Source organism: Lithobates pipiens, unplaced genomic scaffold (genome assembly GCF_037356315.1).
Source record: "Lithobates pipiens isolate NorthernLeopardFrog02 unplaced genomic scaffold, aLitPip1_a1.2 Scaffold_8, whole genome shotgun sequence".
NCBI lineage: Eukaryota > Metazoa > Chordata > Amphibia > Anura > Ranidae > Lithobates > Lithobates pipiens.
In genome coordinates this window covers 584,552,549-584,573,074 of record NW_027507903.1, presented here as the reverse complement: position 1 = coordinate 584,573,074, position 20,526 = coordinate 584,552,549, and the positions used below count along the sequence as shown (strand labels likewise).

Sequence of the window (20,526 nt, the reverse complement as noted above, 5' to 3'; positions counted from 1 at the left end):
GGGGCAGAAAAAGACTTGGGGGCGAAAGCCTGCCAAGCAGAGCCCAAAAGCTTCCTTGTGAAGGGGCGCCCCCGCTCGGCCGAGTGGGGGGAAGGCTTCGGCAGTTTGTGGAAGCCTGGCGGGAAGAGATCCGGGACAAGTGGGTGATCTCTTCGGTATCTCTGGGCTACAGGCTAGAGTTTCAGGAGATTCCACCTTCTTGCTTTCTAAGGTCAAGGATCCCCAGGGATCCAGTAAAGCAAAAACCGCTATTTCTGGCCTTAGATCACTTACTATCCCAGGGGGTGATAGTAGAAGTGGACCCAAAAGAACAGGGTTCAGGGTTTTACTCGAATCTCTTCACCGTTCCGAAGCCAAATGTAAGTGTCAGACCTATCCTGGATCTGAAGGATCTGAACCGGTTCTTGCGCATTCCGGTCCTTCCGAATGCAGTCAATTCGCACTGTGGTCTCCTCCCTGCAAGGGGGAGAGTTTATGGCATCAATAGACATCAAGGATGCATATCTCCATGTGCCAATTTTTCCCGCACACCAAAAATATCTAAGGTTCGCGGTAGAGCGGCGCCATTTTCAATTTGTGGCCTTGCTGTTCGGGCTTGCTACGGCCCCTCGAGTCTTCACAAAGATTCTGGACCCTCTCTTGGCAAACCTAAGAGCTCAGGGTATAGCCTTCATGGCTTATCTAGATGATTTGCTTCTCATGGAGAAAACAGTAGCGTTCCTGAACCACAGCGTTACCAGAACGCTAGAACACCTGGAACGCCTAGGTTGGATTATAAACCTAGAAAAGTTGTCCCTACAGCCTGCCACCAGGTTGGAATACCTGGGTATGATCATCGACACCGCTCAGGGCAAGGTGTTTCTTCCAAGGCCAAAAGCCTTGGCCATTGGGGATCTGGTGTGCCTAATTCTTGGCAGGAGATCTTCCCCCATTCGATTGTGCATGAGACTGTTAGGGAAAATGGTCGCCTCTTTCAAGGCCCAATCGCCCAGTTCCACTCAAGGCCTCTGCAAGGATGCATCCTTGCGGCTTGGAACAGGAAGCCCCAATCCTTGGATCTTCCTATGCGTCTATCCCCAGGGACACGCAAGAGTCTCGTCTGGTGGTTACAAACCAAGAATTTGCTGAAGGGCAAAACTTTTCTTCCTCTTCCATGGAAGATTATCACAACAGATGCCAGCCTGACAGCCTGAGACGTGCTCGCAGGGGAAATGGTCTGCGATCGAGAAGCTATTGCCCATAAATGTCTTGGAGATCCGGGCAGTTTAGATGGCTCTCATAAAGTGGTCTTACAGACTACAGGGTCTCCCTGTTCGGGTTCAGTCCGACAATGCCACAGCAGTGGCTTATATCAATCACCAGGGCGGTACCAGGAGTCTGGTTGCGCAAAAAAGAGGTGAATCGCATACTTGTCTGGGCAAAAAAGCATGTTCCATGTCTTTCTGCAGTCTTCATTCCAGGAGTGGAAAATTGGCAGGCGGATTTTCTGAGCTGCCAGCAGTTGTGCCCAGGAGAATGGGCTCTGCACCCCGACGAGTTTCGGAACATATGTCACAGGTGGGGTACTCCAGACGTAGATCTGTTTGCGTCCAGGTTCAACAGGAAACTGGACAATTTTGTGTCAAGGACAAGAGATGCACTTGCTCAGGGGTCAGATGCTCTGACAGTTCCCTGGGATCAGTACAATCTGATTTATGCCTTCTCCCCATGCTCGCTTCTGTCGCGGTTCTTGGGAAGAGTCAAGAGGGAAACAAAATAGGTCCTTTTGGTAGCCTCTGCTTAGCCCAGGCGACCGTGGTACGCAGAGATCATGAAGTTGGCAGTAGGCAGGCCATGGATCCTCCCTCTCCGGTCAGATCTGCTCTCACGGGGTCCGATCTACCATCCTGCTTTACACAGTCTGAATTTGACGGTTTGGCTGCTGAGACCCACATTCTGAGAGACCGTGGGCTTTCGGGGCCAGTCCTTTCTACTCTGGTCAATGCCAGAAAGCCGGCCTCCAGGCTTATTTATTACAAAATCTGGAGGGCATATGTTTCCTGGTGTGGGTGTTCAGGGAATGGCATCCTAGAAGGTATGTCATTAGCAGGATCTTGGCCTTTCTCCAGTCAGGCCTAGAAATTAATTTGGCCATAAGCACTATCAAGGTGCAGATTTCAGCCTTGTCAGTGTTTTTTCAGAAGCCACTTGCATCGCATTCCCTGATGCAGGCTTTCATCCAGGGGGCTATGCGGATAAGACCGCCAGTCAAACCTCCAGTATGCCCATGGGATCTGAATTTGGTTCTCTCGGCTTTGCAGGGGCAACCATTTGAACCTTTGCATCTGGCTTCATTAGTTCTCCTGACTAAAAAATTGGTTTTCTTGGTAGCCATATCCACGGCTAGAAGAGTATCAGAGCTAGCAGCTCTTTCCAGCAAAGAGCTGTATCTAATTATTCATAAGTACCGGGTGGTCATGCGCCCCAACAGGTCCTTTCTACCTAAGGTGGTTTCGGGATTCCATTTGAATCAAGATGTAATCATACCATCCTTTTTTCCGGACCCACAGTCCGCAGAAGAAGAATCTTTGCACACTTTGGATGTGGTTAGAGCGATCAGTATTTATCTTCAAGCAACTGCTCAGATAAGGAAAACTGATTGCTTATTTATTTTGCCGGAAGGCCCTAGGAAGGGCCAGGCGGCATCAAAATCCACTCTCTCAAGGTGGATTAGACAGATTATTTCTCAGGCCTATAGTGTTAAAGGGAAAATCCCTCCTTTTCAAGTGAAAGCACACTCTACTAGGGCTGTAAGTGCTTCTTGGGCAGTGCATCACCAGGCCTCCCTGGCTCAGATCTGTAAGGCTGCAACTTGGTCATCAGTCCACACATTCACCAGATTCTATCAGGTGGGTGTCAGAGGGCAAGAGGATATCGCCTTCGGGCGCAGTGTACTGCAGGCTGCAGTTTAGGTCCTCCGGTCCCTGGCGGTCTATAATTATGATCTGTGTCTCCCTCCCCTCAAGCTGAGCATTGCTTTGGGACATCCCACTATGTAATGAAGCTCCTGTGTCCTGTGATGTACGATCAAGAAAATTAGATTTTTATATACAGCTTACCTGTAAAATCCTTTTCTTGAGAGTACATCACGGGACACAGGGCTCCCGCCCCTCTTGGGTTTTACGTGGTTTCTTATTGCTTTGCTACAAAACTGAGGTGCCTCCCATATGGGAGGGGTTATATAGGGGAGGAATTCTCCTTAATTGGGGTCAACCAGTGTCCAATCACCAGAGGTGCCTATATAACCCACTATGTAATGAGATTCTGTGTCCCGTGATGTACTCTCAAGAAAAGGATTTTACAGGTAAGCTGTATATAAAAATCCCATTTTTTTGTTTGCTTTGTTTGTTAAAGTTTTTACATCTTTAACATATATTTATATGTTTCACATTGAAAAAAGTGCAAATATATATAAAAATAAATAAATAAATGTATTTCAATCGTAAACTTTTCAATGCTTAGTACCATGTCTTACAGGTGAAGTGTAAACAAAACAGTTGCGGTAGGTATTGTTAATTGGTATCGGCGGGTGCTAAAAAAGTATCGGTACTCATACTAGTTTTGAAAAAAATGGTATCAGTGCATCCCTAGATTATATCAGATTTTGTCAGGAAGACGCCCTGAAATTTAAACTCCAGACTAAACAGGTATCGTCTAAATACCAGAGCCATGTGTATTCTTCCTTGAATCTTGGTGTGATTTCTGTATTTCTTCCAGATCTGTGCAGTAATCCGATGTGAGACTTTCCCTCTGTACAGGAGCTTTCTGTGATAAAGACCGGTCACTGCTGCTCTCTCTACTTGTGCAGGGTGACTGGTCTTGTCCCCGCCTCCTCCTGCAAGAAGCCTGTAGTGGGTGGAGCCTGCTAGGACCCTCCCACAGCTCTCCTCTCTGCACAGGCTATGTACAGCACTATTTAACAAGGTAAAGCAAAGACATTTCGGTGCACACAAACTGGATTCATAACCTTTGTGGTTACTGAGGAATATTTTTAAATGAACGTTTTTGTGCCCAGAGTTTGTCCAGCCAAGTTTGTTTTAGTTTTGTATAGAGTGTGGAAGGGTTAGAACTTCTGCCAAGTTTTTTTCTGTCTTGACTGGTTAGATTTACTCTCAATTTGTTGTCACCAGGACAGGAAGTGGGGATACATACAGCAAATAAAGATGAGGTTTAGATATGCCAATTTTTTGTTATATTCGTCCAGCCTGCATCAATGTAAGTATGTACCATACCTGTGGAAGCTGGAAATCCGTGTAGTAGACATCTCTAAACATTTAGGCCTTGTTTATTATTACAGGTACTTACATAGTGTAGCACCCTCTAGTGTGCTAGGAGGATAGTGTATGTTTTTTTTGTGAGAGTAGGTAAATGTCAATGCTTGGTTGGCAGCCAAGCTTGAGTGTGTTTTGATCTGGGTTGGGAGTGACTCAGAGTAGAGCTGGGTGACTCACAGGCGGCATCACCAAGACCTTCCGCTTTTTTTCAGAATGTTCTAGTATTTTCTGAAAAGGAAGGAGGAGAGGGGAGGTGGAGCTGCTTGGGGTGTTCTGAGGAGTCCTGACCAATCCCCAATCTGGATTAAATACTCAGGGTCAGCCCAGCTGGGGGATGAGTTGTTCGGGAGGAAGCTGGAGATGGAGTGCAAGGCTGTAGTGGCCTTGGAGGGAGCCCCCCAGTCTGGGGGGGGGGGTGTCCTTGGGCCTGGAGCTTGGGTGTGGACAGGACCCTTCTCAGGACACATGGAGGTGTCCTGGACAGGTGGCACAGGAGCAAGGAGATGACAGCGGAAGAGAGCACTGCCAGGCAAAATCTCCAGGAGAGGAACAACAGGTCACAGCCAAGAGGGCTGGTGAGCATAGCATCCAACTGTAAACCTTTCATCTGATTTCTAAATTGCTGCATTTGTCATTTCCAAAAGCCAATATAAAGGAATAGTAGTGGTAAAAAAAGCACTTGTGGGTTTAACCAATCTTGTTTTTTTTTTTGTACAATTCTCCTTTAAGGGGGCATGACAGGGGGTGTGTCCTATGCCTGCATACTTTTGCTGGTAGGTGTCCCTCATTCCCATCTCAAAAATCTGGGAGGTATGCTGGTGAGTGACACACAGTCAGGAGAGGACTGGGAGATTGCAGTCTGGGATGGATGCAGAGCCAGAGGAGTGGACTGGGGTATTGCGGGCAGTGGAGAGAGGCAACTGCAACCATGAGGGTTGGCAGGGCCTGAAGATGTGGTACTGGGCTCAGAAGCCACGTGGACAGCTAGCACTAAGGACTACCATATTTTTGCTACACTAAAGGGGCCTGCGGTCCCTGCCTGCAAAGGGCATTCACCTTAGGCCTGGCTGAGCCAGTGTCCGGCCTACAAATCAGTGCTAGCTGGTCCTGGAAGAGCAAGCAAGTGATGTGCTGGAGGTGTTGAGGAGAGATAGTCTGCAAGCAAGAGTTGTGCTGAAGATTAGAGTTGTATATCCTGTAGGTGTATATAGTCGGTCCTATATATATTGTTTTGCAAATCAGTTTGGGCATCTCATGAAAATCCCATCTCCATCCAAGTTTATGCCCCCTCAATAAAAATAAAAACAAAGTTCAAGGCCTGGTTTTCTGCCTGAGGGTGAATGAGAGCTGTGTGCCTGGCTGGGCAGGGTGACAGACGGACTACAACACTCAAGAGGGTACCGCTACAACAGCACTGACATTTTACTTGTAAAGTATATTGTGCATTCACACCAGTCCCTGCCCTCAAGGAGCTTACAATCTAAGGCAGCCTTTCTCAACCTTTTTAACACAGAGGAACCCTTGAAATAGCTCTCCGGTCCAGGGAACCCCCGCTAAAAATTAGAAATATACAACTAATGATACATTAGTGTGATGGTCAGTGGAAAGAATGGTCCTTACACTTGTGGTCATTGAGAAGAATTACCTCCTTACAGATAGCTAAAAATATCAATGGTGTCAGTGGGAATTTATCTGAGAGGTAGAAATGGCCCAATGCTAAGGAACCCCTAGCAACCTCTTGAGGAACCCTGGTTGAGAATCACTGATCTAAGGTCCCTAACTCACATTCACACAAACACATACTAGGGCCACTTTAGACAGGATCCAATTAACATACCAGCATGTTTTTGGAGCGTGAGAGGACATGTAAACAGGGCTGGACTGGGACAAAAATTTGGCCCTGGACTTCATCCAGACCGGTCCACTTTAATTTTGCAAACACGCAAAAAACAGTATATAAACTGTACGCAATTGGGCAAAAAAGCCCCTAGAGAGCCCCCCTTACATCAGGGTCCCCAGAGAGCCCCTCCTTACATCTGGGTCCCCAGAGAGCCCCCCACTTACATCAGGGTCCCCAGAGAGCCTCCCCTTACATCAGGGTCCCCATATACTATAAAAAACAAAAGAAAAATATCGCGCTTGGGGTAAACCTAAAAGCTGCAACTACAACCATCTAATATCAAGATATGAAGAAACTCAAAAAAATTATATATAAAGTTGCGCTAAAATCACATGAAAAATGAAAATAAAAAGTCCAATACAAATTATTGAGATTAAAAATCAAAAAACATCCTGTGTAGAGTTCAATGAAGAAAAAAGGAGTCTTTTTGTAATAAGGGACTCCTTGTTTCCACAAAAAAACAATGAATAGAACAAACAATCCTTTTTACGAATTCAGTGTAATCTTCTTACAAATCCAAAGTTGAAAAAAGTTTGACCCCCATATAGCCTTCCCCTTAGATCAGGGTCCCCAGAGAGCCCCTCTTACATCAGAGTCCCCAGAGATCATCCGCCTTACATCGGGGTCCCTAGAGAGCCAACCCCTTACATCCGGGTCCCCGCAGAGCCCCCCTTACATCCGGGTCCACAGAGAGCCTCTCTCTTACATCAGGTTCCCCAGAGAGCCTCCGGCTTACATCAGGGTCCCCAGAGAGCCCCTCCTTACATCAGGGTCACCAGAAAGAGGGCAGGTAGTGGGCTGGGACCCTGTGGTTGGGGACTCCTGGACTGACTCAGGGCTATAGCCCCAAAAGTCCCCCCCCCCAGCAATGCCACTGGCTGTCACTGAAACCGGCCCACTGAGCCATCGGCCCACCGGGAAACTCCCTATAGTCCCTATGGCCAGTACATGCCTGCATGTAAACTCCAGACAAGTAATGCTGTGGTTGGGATTCAAACCAATGGCCCCTGTGCTGACTGGCTGAGGTGCTACCAGTTAGCTACTGTCACTTAGACAACATATTTACTTAGACTAGTGGTTGGGATTTGTTAAAAATATTCGGTTGAGCCACGTTTTTAGCATCCTCCCCCCGCTATAAGCAATGTGTCCACATGCTGTGGTCATGAAGCTGTGCAATGTGGCCACCACAAAAAACACTATGAACAAAAAAAAGTGAACTGTGAAATCACAGCACACAGAAAAAGGTGCTTGAGGGTATAGTATGGTCCAACCACCAACGAGGAAGGGCCTCAGCCCCTTACCCCCCCTGTGGCACAAGGCTCCTGACAGGGACAAAGCACTCTTTTCCACCCTGGCCAAAACCAGGCAGGCTCTACTCCTTAGGCACCCGATGAAGTCGGACTTCCAAGTACTAGGTGAGGGCTTCCCCCGAAAGGGACACCCCTGAAGTAGCACAAGACATTTGAGGTAACTAAAAAATATTAACCACTTGTTGACCGCATCGCTGGACTTCAAGGGGCTATACCAGGATGATGCCCGCAGCTGCAGGCATCGTTCCCATACCGTTTTTTTAGAGTCAATTGCCGAGTCTCTTCTAAAAGCAATTCTAGTGGTTGGATTGCGTTTACAAGCAGCTATAAACAAAATAAGACTGACAATTAAAAAAAACATTTCCCATAAAAAAAAGAAAAAAAAATCTAATTTCTACATAAATTTAGGGCAATATGTATTCTGCTACATGTTTTTGGTAAAGTGTATATTGATTGGTTTATACAAACGTTATAGCATCTACAAACTATATATACAGGAATATTTTTTGTATAATAGTAATGGCAGCAATCAGCGACTTATAGTGGGACTGCTATATTGCGGTGGACAACGGGACACTAACTGACACCTCGTGGGAACCAGTGACACTAATACAGTGTTCAGTGCTAAAAATATGCACTGTCACTGTACTAATGACATTGGTTGGGAAGGGGTTAAATATCTAGGACGATCAAGTGGGTTAACTGTGTGCCTAGCCAGTGTTTATGTGTACAGTAGGAGGTGCTTTTACTAAGGGATGTGATGGATTTTATTCCCTGCTTTGCAGGAGCACAGAATCCATCCCTCCCCACTATCAGAATGGAACTCTGCCTTTACATAGGCAGAGCTCCATTCTGTGTCTCTTGCCGACGATCAGTGGGTGGCGGTGGACATTCAGTACCTTGCACTCGCAGATCAGCTTCTTCTGTGAATATAGCACCCCCTGCCAAATCAGGTATATACAGTGGTGTGAAAAAGTGTTTGCCCCCTTCCTCATTTCCTGTTCCTTTGCATGTTTGTCACACTTAAGTGTTTCGGAACATCAAACCAATTTAAACAATAGTCAAGGACAACACAAGTAAACACAAAATGCAATTTGTAAATGAAGGTGTTTATTATTAAAGGTGAAAAAAAATCCAAACCATCATGGCCCTGTGTGAAAAAGTGATTGCCCCCCTTGTTAAAACATACTATAACTGTGGTTGTCCACACCTGAGTTCAATTTCTATAGCCACACCCAGGCCTGATTATTGCCACACCTGTTCACAATCAAGGCATCACTTAAATAGGAGCTGCTTGACACAGTAAGGTCCACCAGAGGATCCTTAAAAGCTACACATCATGCCGAGACCCAAAGAAATTCAGGAACAATTGAGAAAGAAAGTAATTGAGATCTATCAGTCTGGAAAGGGTTATAAAGCCATTTCCAAAGCTTTGGGAATCCAGCGAACCACAGTGAGAGCCATTATCCACAAATGGCGAAGACATGGAACAGTGGTGAACCTTCCCAGGAGTGGCCGGCCGCCCAAAATTACCCCAAGAGCGCAGCGACGACTCATCCAAGAGGTCACAAAAGACCCCACAACAACGTCCAAGGAACTGCAGGCCTCACTTGCCTCAGTTAAGGTCAGCGTTCATGCCTCCACCATCAGGAAAAGACTGGGCAAAAATGGCCTGCATGGCAGAGTTCCAAGGAGAAAACCACTGCTGAGCAAAAAGAACATCAAAGCTCGTCTCAATTTCTCCACAACACATCTTGATGATCCCCAAGACTTTTGGGACAACATTCTGTGGACCGATGAGACAAAAGTGGAACTCTTTGGAAGGTGTGTGTCCAAGTATATCTGGCGTAGAAGGAACACTGCATTTCATAAAAAGAACATTATACCAACAGTAAAATATGGTGGTGGTAGTGTGATGGTCTGGGGCTGTTTTGCTGCTTCAGGACCTGGAAGACTTGCCGTGATAAAAGGAACTATGAATTCTGCTGTCTACCAAGAGATCCTGAAGCAGAATGTCCGACCATCTGTTCGTGTACTCAAGCTGAAACGAACTTGGGTTCTGCAGCAGGACAATGATCCAAAACACACCAGCAAGTCCACCACCGAATGGCTGAAGAAAAACAAAATGAAGACTTTGGAGTGGCCTAGCCAAAGTCCTGACCTGAATCCTATTGAGATGTTGTGGTATGACCTTAAAAAGGCCGTTCATGCTCGAAAACCCTCTAATGTAACTGAATTAGGACAATTCTGCAAAGATGAGTGGGCCAAAATTCCTCCAGGACACTGTAAAAGCCCCATTGCACGTTATCGCAAACGCTTGGTTGCAGTTGTTGCTGCTAAGGGTGGCCCAACCAGTTAGTAGGTTTAGGGGGCAATCACTTTTTCACACAGGGCCATGATGGTTTGGATTTTTTTTCACCTTTAATAATAAACACCTTCATTTACAAATTAAATTTTGTGTTTACTTGTGTTGTCCTTGACTATTGTTTAAATTGGTTTGATGTTCCGAAACACTTAAGTGTGACAAACATGCAAAGGAACAGGAAATGAGGAAGGGGGCAAACACTTTTTCACACCACTGTATACGTGGGCTGGCACATAGTTGCCACCCTGTAGCAGTAAAACTGCTATAGGGTGGTCAGCAAGTGGTTAAAGTGTTACTAAACCCAGGACCCTGCATTCATTATATCTGGTCTCCCATAGTACACAGAACATGGAAATGCATTTATTTTAGTAAATATGAACTGCTAAATACCTTTTCCCATCAGCAGTATATAGCAGTCTTGTGACTTCTTTCAGTATCCGGCTGGGCACTGGGTAACGCTTGTAGGAGTTTTCATCCTCTTCTGACGGTCCCATATGGGTGCAGGACCTCTGACCCTCTGTCTGGACAGTGCTGATTGGCCCTGTGCTGATCAACTGTACTTTCCCAAGAAGGAAAAACTCTGTAGCAATACACACCAAACTGAGCATCTTGCCCCCCAAGGCTCTGTTCTATAAAGAGATGAATTGGGGACTGTGGAAGAAGGGGAAGATCAGAGAAGACAGGACCAAACAGACTTTTTGCACAATGCAGAAGATTATCCCCCTTCGGTTCCACAAGCATGATTTACTGCATATATAGACTGATTTTACTGTTGTGGGTTTAAGAACACTTTAAAGTAGAACTATAGGCAAACCTTTTTTTTCCTTTTGGATAGAGTAAGAGTAGGGTTGCCACCTTTTCTTCAAGTCAAACTCGAACACTTTAGCGTCGCACAGCAATTTTTTTATAGCATAAACTATACATATATTTTGCAATTTAATGACATTTCTAATCATATGAATTTTATCACAAGAGTCCCCCTTTACATCAGAATCCACGGAGTTCGCCTTTATATCAGAATCCACAGAGTTCCCCTTTATATCAGAATCCACAGAGTTCCCCTTTTGGATCTGAACTCTCAGAGTTCCATTACACTGTAGGTCCTTGTACACACGGTCGAAGATTCCGTCGGAATGTGTCCGATCGGAGTGGTTTGTCGGATAATCCGACTGTGTGTGGTATGCATCGGACTGTTTCCGTCAGAATATCCATCGGACCAAATTTTCCAACTTGCTGGAAATATTTTCCGACAAACTGCTTCAATCGGACATACTCCGATCATGTGTAGAGAATTCCGATCGGACAAAGTGCCACGCATGCTCAGATCAAATTCCTACATCAAAGCTATTGGCTACTAGCCTGAACATAGTCCCATCGTAACGAAATTACGTCATCACGTTCTGAAAGATCGGATTTTCCGACAACTTTGTCCGACCGTGTGTATGCAAGAGTTTCGGACAAAATCCGGCGGACAAAATACGACGGATTTGGTTGTCAAAATCTCCGACCGTGTGTACAAGGGCTAAGGCAGAACTCTGCCGACTCTGATGCAAGAGAGAACTCTGGGGACTCTAACATAAGGGATCCTCTGGGAACCCTGATTTAAGGGGAAACACTGAGAACGTTGATGTACGGAGAGGCCTCTGATGTAAGGGGGAACACTGTAGCCTCTGGTGTAAAGGGGAACTGTGATATAAAGGGTGCTCTGAGAACCCTGATTTACATTAGTGTACTCACTCAGAGGCAGGAGAGAGAAGAGGGGAGACTTCAGTCACAGACAGGGATGGATGGTGAACTCACTCACCCCTTGGCAGTCAGCACCTTTCAACCAGATGTATCTGAGGCTGCTGGACTTTAAATTTCCAGCCCACATTTTTCTGGGCAGACACAGAGGGGCGGGAGGAAGAGGAGCAGATCAAGCTCTCTCTCCTCTCCCATCTGTATGTGGGGGGGTTGTTAGTGTTGGCTTTCGGCAGTGTGAAAGAGAGTGTAACAGACACTCTCAGCTTAGACAGCCGGAGGCAGCAACCCTGCTGGGAGGCCAGAGTCCAGTCTGAATAATGTGTCCGGGTTTCAGGCAGTTAGAAACCCGGATACATGATTCCAAACCCAAACTGTCTGGGTAAATCCCGGACAGGTGGCAGCCCTAATTAAGAGGGGGAATATAACCCCTGTCAGTTTATTTTTTTGACATCTGTGTCCCATTGGGGAGATTTCCCTTCACTTCCTGTCCCATAGCCAAAACAGGAAGTGAGTGGGAAATCCTTGCAAATTAAGAACCTTCACTTCCTGTCCCAAAGCCAAAACAGGAGGTGAGTGGGAAATCCCTGGGAATTAAGGACCTTCTCTTCCTGTCCCATAGCCAGTGGCATCACTACGTGGTGGCTTTTGGGGCTATAGCCCCAAATCTGGGGCCCATAGCCCCGAGTCTCTTCAGGGGTCCCCAAGGGGAGGGGAGGTTTTCTGGGGACCCTGATGTAAGTGGGGGGGGGGGGTTCTCTGGAGACCCTGATGCAAGGGGGAGGCTTTCTGGGCACCGTGATTTTAAGGGAGAGGCTGTTTGAGGACATTAATGTAAAGGGGGCTCTCTGGGAACCCTGATGTAAGTAGGGGGCTCTCTGGGAACCCTGATGTAAGTAGGGGGCTCTCTGGGGACCCTGATGCAAGTGGGAGACTCTCTGGGGACTCTGATGTAAGGGGGGCTCTCTGGGGACCCTGATGTAAGGGGGGCTCTCTGGGGACCCTGACGTAAATGGGAGGCTCTCTGGGGACCTTGATGTAAGTGGGGGGAGACTGATGTAAGGGGGGGTTCTCTGGGATATATACACACCTATATATTACTGTATATACGTGTATGTCTGCCCAAGCGTATGACTCTCTTTACTACGATGCTATGGGCTCTATCCCCGGATCTTTTGTAGACCTAGCAACGCCCCTGCCCATAGCCAAAACAGGAAGCAAGTGGGAAATCCCTGTAAATTAAGGGAATCCCTTGGGGGCCCACCGGTCAGCAGAACTAACGTCCCCATTGGAAGATTTCGCCTCTATTACTTTTCTGGGGACAACCCAAAATGTGGAAATTTTTCTTTTACTCTTACTTGGACATAGACATGGGATAACATTCACCCAATCCAGCCATTTCCAGACACAAGTTGAGGTGGATTGGCTTTCATAACACACATAACACAATGAGGACAAAGCAGCCAGGTAACTAGCATTTTCGGGAGGCAATGTCATGCTGGTTGTATCTCCCACAATGGACGTTGTACTGCACCCTTGGTACAATCGTCCTTATCCCACCACCCCCCTGAGTGCCCCCCCCCCCCAGTATAAATACCTTCCTCCTCCATCTGAAGGTCTTCACTGATCTGTGGCCAGATGGCTGTGCTGGTCTTCTGGACCTGACCATGAGTACGGCTCACCCATAGCAATCAGCGGGGCACACAGGCACCCGGAGAGGGACAGCCGCTGGGAACATTGCTGTTGGGGAGGCTGTGCGGCTCTGGGCAGGACTGTACTGAGAAGATGGCTGGATGGACGGGGAAGATAAGTACATGAGCTGGTGACAGAGGGGGTGGGGAGAACTGAGGACAATTGTACAGAAGAGTCCCTGTCACCAAATGTCACCAAAAAATGTACTTTAAAGAGAAGTCGCATGACAAGTCGCACCCTATTTCTGGCTATGGAACTGTTCATATTGGTGCAGCTCCGACTTGTACCGATTTTGAAAAGATTCCTGCACTATTTTTGCTGATTTCATGTGTGACTTGCATTGACCTCTGTGCATGAAGTCGCATAGATATCGGCAAGCCCCACATGAAATCGCACTGACCGGAGGCTTTAAAATCACACTGAAATAGTGCGATTTTAAAGCTGCCTTCGGGGGCTAAGCTTATTTGTTTATTCTTTTTACATTTTTCTTTTTTTCTTTTACAATCTACCTGTTTTACACCCATTCCCGAGCACAACGCCCCCTTTCTTTCAAGCAGGTCAAAGCTCTCTTCTCTCTCTTTGGAGTGTCTAATTCCTCTCTGTGCTGGCCCAGCTCCTCTGCCCCTCCCCTCCATACATAAACTTTTATGGAGCTGCCAAGGGGGAATATTATAGTGTCACTACAGAGAGCTGGGACTGTTGATGTCACATCCAAGATGGCAGCACCCTATAGAAATCTCTGGGATTTTGGATGTCTACAGACAAGACGAGGGGGGGGGGGGTTACAGTTGTATACAGCACTGGGACAGGGTCGTCCAGCTCCCCAGGGCAAGGATCCAGAACTGTGCCCCCTTCCCCTACTGTTAATACGTGCCACCCTGCATTCATTTTTTGCCCCCTTGTTTCACTGCGCCTGTTCCTCCTGCCCACCCCTTGTCCCGTCCCTGCTCCTTTCTTGTACTGAAATGACTTTCTCTGATCTCGCTGCACACTGTGAGCTTCTCATATTGTGCATTAGAAGTCCCATAGAGCCCATTTCATTTCCTGGCTGGAGGACATCCAGCATTATCTAGCACTTTCCTCCCCAACCTGACTGTCCTTGGCCCGCCTCTTCCATTCACTGAATTCTATGTCACACAATTTATATAGTACCAACAGGTCTAGAATAACAGATTTATAATTTAAAGGGAGACATTACAATACAACTCAATACAAGAGGTTTTAGAAGGACCCTGATATACATTTCGGCCTTAGGCTAGGTTCACACATCCTTTGAAAAGCGGCCTGCAGTGGATCGCTTTTCAGAGTGCAGCTAAGCAATTCTCTCCTTTATCCCTTATGCTGAACAGCAGCTTATAATAGGACCAATGCGCTGCAACTGCGAGCCAAGCATTTGGTTCATGGTGGCGGCACGGCCCCACTCACCTGAACTGCCGAGTTCAACAGCCTCCTCCCATTTAGGTGGGTGGCTGGGGGGGTGTAAAAACTGCAAGCCAACCGCCTGTTTTTACCACTCCCCCAGCAGCCCATGTAGAAGAAGTCTTAAAGGGAAACTCCGCTTTCGTGGGGAAAAAATAGCAAATAAAAAAAAATATCATAGTGTATATAATTACTAAACAAGTCATAGTATAATTGAATGTTATTAAAAATGTAATGCAATATGGCTGCCTGGAGTCCCGGAGCAAAAAAAACAAAGGAGAAAAATGAGCGGAGGGACAGCATGACAGGGGTGGACAGTAGGACAGCAAGAAAAGAATAGTGTAGGTAGCTCTTTAAGGCAGGGGGTATATCTAGGGGGCTGGGAGGGGTCCCGGGAAGCTTAGGGGGAGAATGGAGTCTAATACAAATCAGATTTTGAGCATCCCCTGTAACGAAAATGTCATTTTTAGTGAGATACTCCCAAAGGGAAATCCCATCTAAAGGGATGCAGACTCTGCCATTTTTCCTCATTAGACCCTGCAGATGCAGCAGCTGATTGATAGTTACAGTGGCGGCTGGTGCTCTAAATTTTTTGGGGGGGGCGCAAACAAACTGAAAAATTCTGAAAAATACTGAAAAAAAACCTCAATTGCAGCCTCACTGTGCCATTAAATGCAGCCACTGTATCATCAACTACAGCCACTGTGCCCATCAAATGCAGACACTGTGCCCATCATATGCAGCCACTGTACCCATCAAATGCAGCCACTGTACCCATCAAATGCAGCCACTGTGCCCACCATATGCAGCCACTGTGTCCATCAAATGCAGCCACTGTGTCCATCAAATGCAGCCACTGTGCCCCATCAAATGCAGCCAGTGCACCCCATCAAATGCAGCCACTGTGCCCCATCAAATGCAGCCAGTGCACCCCATCAAATGTAGCCACTGTGCCCATCATATGCAGCCACTGTGTCCATCATATGCAGCCACTGTACCCATCAAATGCAGCCACTGTACCCATCAAATGCAGCCACTGTGCCCCATCAAATGCAGCCACTGTGCCCATCATATGCAGCCACTGTGCCATCATATGCAGCCACTGTGCCCATCATATGCAGCCACTGTGCCCCATCAAATGCAGCCAGTGCACCCCATCAAATGCAGCCACTGTGCCCACCATATGCAGACACTGTGTCCATCAAATGCAGCCACTTTGTCCATCAAATGCAGCCACTTTGTCCATCAAATGCAGCCACTGTGCCCCATCAAATGCAGCCAGTGCACCCCATCAAATGCAGCCACTGTGCCCATCATATGCAGCCACTGTGCCATCATATGCAGCCACTGTGTCCATCATATGCAGCCACTGTACCCATCAAATGCAGCCATTGTGCCCCATCAAATGCAGCCACTCTGCCCATCATATGCAGCCACTGTAACATCATATGCAGCCACTGTGCCCCATCAAATGCAGCCACTGTGCCCCCTAAATTGCAGCCACTGTGCCCTATCAAATGCAGTCACTGTGCCAATCAGATGAAGCCACTGTGCCCATCAAATGCAGCCACTGTACCCCATCAAATGCAGCCTCACTGTCTGACTGGCACCTACCCCATCTTGGTGGCGGGTCAGGCATCGAGTGACGGCCGCGAGCTGTGGGACAGGCAGCGGGTCAGGCAACGGCTTCTGTGTCCTCCATGCTTCCTGTGCGTCTCTTCTTCCTTTCTACTAGGCGTCCAATTACCTTCAGCCAATCAGGGGATGGGTATTAGACCGGCGCTTCCTGATTGGCTGAGAGGCGGTTCAGTGTTAGAAAAGCAAATATTCATTTGCTTTTCTAACGCAACTGGGTGGCTCCAAACGCAATGCTCTGCGCTCCGAGTCCACCTTTTTTTGAAGCCCATTAGAGCCTCTGGCTCTAATCAGGTGCTTCAAAAAAAAACTGCCACTTTAATTTAGGCGCCAGGTGTCCTAAAAGGGGCCGGACACCTGAATAGGGGGTGGCCACGGAGAGATCCATTATGCATAGAGCAGGGTGGCATGGTAGAGGGGAGCGGCGCCCATGCGCCCTAAATGGACAGGCCACCCCTGGATAGTTATGAAACCACTCCCATACAGATTCACTTTGCACAGACAGACAAACAGCTATTTCTTCAGAATAACAAAAGGTAGGAATCTGCAACAAATTTTGTTTAAATCCTTGTAATGTACACAGATCACCCAGAGGGCAATGTTTTTTTTTGCAACAAAAGTGAAGCAAACCTCTGCTGTGGCCACCTCCAGCATCATATACACATACCTCTCAACATTTTGAGATGGGAATGAGGGACACCTACAAGCAAATGTATGTAGGGATAGGACACGCCCCCTGCCACACCCCCTTAAAGGAAACCAAAAAAAAGATTAAAGGATCACGAAAGGCATTTTTTTTTTTTTTAAAACAAACATGTTATACTTATCTCCACTGTGCAGCTCGTTTTGCACAGAGTGGCCCCGAACCTGCTCTTCTGGGGTCCCTCGGTGGCGGTCTCGTCTCTCTCCCGTAAGGACTCCACAACTTCATGCGAGCTCCCTCACATGATGTGGAGTGCTTGTGGGCGCACTCCCGTGATACAGCTGGCAGCCGTAGCCGCTCACTGTATCACTCGGCCCCTCCCCCCGGAGCGCCGCGTCATTGAATGTGATTGACAGCAGCGCAAGCCAATGGCTGCGCTGCTTTCAATCCATCCACTCTAGCCAATCAACGCCCAGGGTGAGTGGCGAAGAGGATGTCGGGGGCAAGCGCGGGACTTTCGAGGGTCAGGTTAGTAAATTGGGGGGGGGCTGGGGGGATCTCTATTTTCAGATGTTTTTTCACCTTAATGTTGGCTTTAAAAAACCTTAACCACTTGAGACCCGCGCTATAGCCGAATGACGGCTACAGCGCGGATCTCCTTTGCCGGGACTACATCTATTGACGTAGTCCCGTGCACGAGCGGCCTGCGTGCCCCCTGAGGAGCGCGCACGGCGCGCTCTGTGATCGGCGAGTCTATGAGATTCGCCTGATCACCGATCTGTGCAAGGGGTCGATCCCGACCCCTTATCACGTGATCAGCTGTCAGCCAATGACAGCTGATCATGTGATATAACGGAGCCGGTAATCGGCTATTATTCCTCCTCGCGCTGATAGCGCGAGGAGAAAAAAAAAGCCGATCACGGCCAGCCCTGCCAGTGCCCATCTGCCCCCTGCCAGTGCCCACCTGCCCCCTCATAACTATACATAATAAAAAATTAGTGCCCCCATCAGTGCCACCCAGCAGTGCCCACAGTGCCACCCAGCAGTGCAATCTGCCTCAACAAAGGTGCTGCACCCCAGTGCCACATCTCCGTGCCCATCAGTGTCATCTACCAGTGCCCAGCAGTGCCACCTATCAGAGCCACCTATCAGTGCCACCTATCAGTGCCCATCAGTCCCATCTATCAGTGGTACCTATCAGTGCCCATCCGTGCCACCCATCGTGCCACCCATCTGTGCCACCCATCCGTGCCATCTTATCTGTGCCCATATTTGCCCATCAGTGCCGCCTTATCTGTGCCCATCGGTGCCGCCTTATCTGTGCCTATTAGTGCCGCCTTAACTATGCCTATCAGTGCCCACCAGTGCAGCCTATCAGTGCCCACCAATGCAGCCTATCAGTGCCCACCAATGCAGCCCATCAGTGCCCACCAGTGCAGCCTATCAGTGCCGCCTCATCAGCGCACTTCAATGAAGGAGAAAAATGACCTGTTTGCAAAATTTTATAACAAACTATTAAACATGATTTATTTTTTATTTTTTTTGCATCTTTTTTTGTTTGTTTAGCAAAAAATAAAACTCCCAGCTGTAATTAAATACCACCAAAAGAAAGCTCTATTTGTGGGAAAAAAATGATAAAAATTTCATTTGGGTACAGTGTTGTATGCCCGCGCAATTGTCATTCAAAGTGCATCAGCGCTGAAAGCTGAAAATTGGTCTGGGACTGAGGGGAGTTTAAAGGGGTTGTAAAGGTAAATGTTTTTTCACCTTAATGCATTCTATGCATTAAGGTGAAAAAACATCTCACACTGCCCGCGCCCCCAGTCCCCCCGTTTTACTTACCTGACCCCTCGAAAATCCCGCGCTCGCCCCCGCCGTCCTCTTCGCCGCTCAGCCTGGCCGCTGATTGGCTGGAGTGGATGGATTGAAAGCAGCGCAGCCATTGGCTCGCGCTGCTGTCAATCACATCCAATGACGCAGCGCGCCGGGGGGCGGGGCCTTGTGATACAGCGAGCGGCTATAGCCGCCGGCTGTATCACGGGAGCGCGCCCGCAGTGCTTCTCACCAATGCGAGGGAGCTCGCATTAACGTGAGAAGCACCTGCGGGAGGAAGCAGAGACAGCCGCCGAGGGACCCCAGAAGAGCAGGTTCGGGGCCACTCTGTGCAAAACGAGCTGCACAGTGGAGGTAAGTATGACATGTTTGTTATTTTAAAAAAATAAAAATTTTTACTTTACAACCCCTTTAAGTGCCCAGTAAGCAAGTGGTTAATGTTGGCTTTAAAAATTTACAAATTTAGAAATTGGATGGCAGGTTTAGCACTGGGAAACACTTTTTGAAAGATAAAAAGTGCATTTTATATACAACTATATAGATCAGACCAACATGAGGGGCAAATGAGGAGGAAAGAGGAACAGAGGGACATTGCTCCAAATCAGGGACAGTCCCTCGAAATCAGGGACAGTTGGGAGCTATGCATACAGACAGAAATACCTGGTACTTTCCGGTATGGAGGAGCATGTGACTCACCCCCATGTGACAGGGCTGGGCCAATCAGTGCAAGCTACAACACCAGCTCCCCCATCAGCTGAAGTTGAAGGTAGGTATAGGCAGCAAAGTGAACCTCAGGCACCAGCCATGGTTCTCCCAGTGTCGGTGTGTAATAACACTCAGGATCTGGTTGGTTAATGGGTAACACAGACACTTCAGCTTTCAGACGCTCCTATTAATAAAAGTCGAATAACACATGCACAGATTTTTTTTTGCTCACCTCAGTTCCTGACTTCCCGATAACAAGCGTCAGAATCTCCCGGTTTAGAGGAAGTCAGTAATATTCCATTTCGGGACTCGAGTCGGCATGGCGTCCCCCCCAGATGTACGCCCCGCAGAGCGGCAGCTGTGTGAGCCCGCCGATTGGACGGGAAGCGGAGATGTTGCCCTGTTACCTTTGATCTGTGGATATTCCTGGTCTCCCTTCTCTCTCTCCCTTCCTCCGTCTATCCTGCTGTCCTTGGAGTTTTTCCTGGTACATCCTGCCCCCCCCCAGACTGAATACTGCAGACTCAGGAGAGGGTGGTGGACCGGGGTGGACAGTCACTTCCTCTGACCCCTCTCCCTCTCCCTCTCCCTCTATTACGCTTTCCCAGGACACAAAAACAATGGCAGTTCTGCTCCATTACTGAGGTCACAAGAAAGCAAAAAGTTTGCAGCGAGCACCCCTGTCTGCTTAACGTTTGCCTTCCCCGCTTCCTCATGTCCTCCTCATCAACACAATCCCTAGGTTTTTAAATAAAACCTTTCCGTTTTGATTACACGCCCTATTTTAGAACCTGTGACAGTATCACTGGGTCTCTGTGCTTCTCTATGCGATGCAGGCAGACAGGGGCGGACTGACAACTTATGGGGCCCCCGGGCAATAGGAGATTATGGGGCCACACAGTAGACACAAACACACACACACACAGTATACACAGACATGTTTCTATTGGCTGAGAAGGTACTGGAGAGGT

At 47.8% G+C, this 20,526-nt stretch overlaps 1 protein-coding gene across 4 annotated transcripts in view; it reads right to left on the bottom strand.

The window, feature by feature from the left end:
• RGL3 (ral guanine nucleotide dissociation stimulator like 3) overlaps positions 1 to 20,095 on the bottom strand; it is a 159,095-nt gene extending 139,000 nt beyond the window's left edge. Inside the window, exon 1 of one of the 4 annotated variants that reach the window (XM_077470371.1) lies at positions 19,788 to 20,095. Coding sequence is in view for 3 of the 4 variants with exons in the window: in XM_077470373.1 (XP_077326499.1) it covers positions 13,226 to 13,238 (13 nt within the window). In the remaining variant the exon portion in view is untranslated. Of the gene's footprint in view, positions 1 to 10,278; positions 10,526 to 13,225; positions 13,388 to 19,787 lie in introns of those variants that run through there. The other 3 variants (XM_077470373.1, XM_077470369.1, XM_077470370.1) reach the window with 3 other exon arrangements.
• Between the last annotated feature and the right edge of the window lie 431 nt (positions 20,096 to 20,526).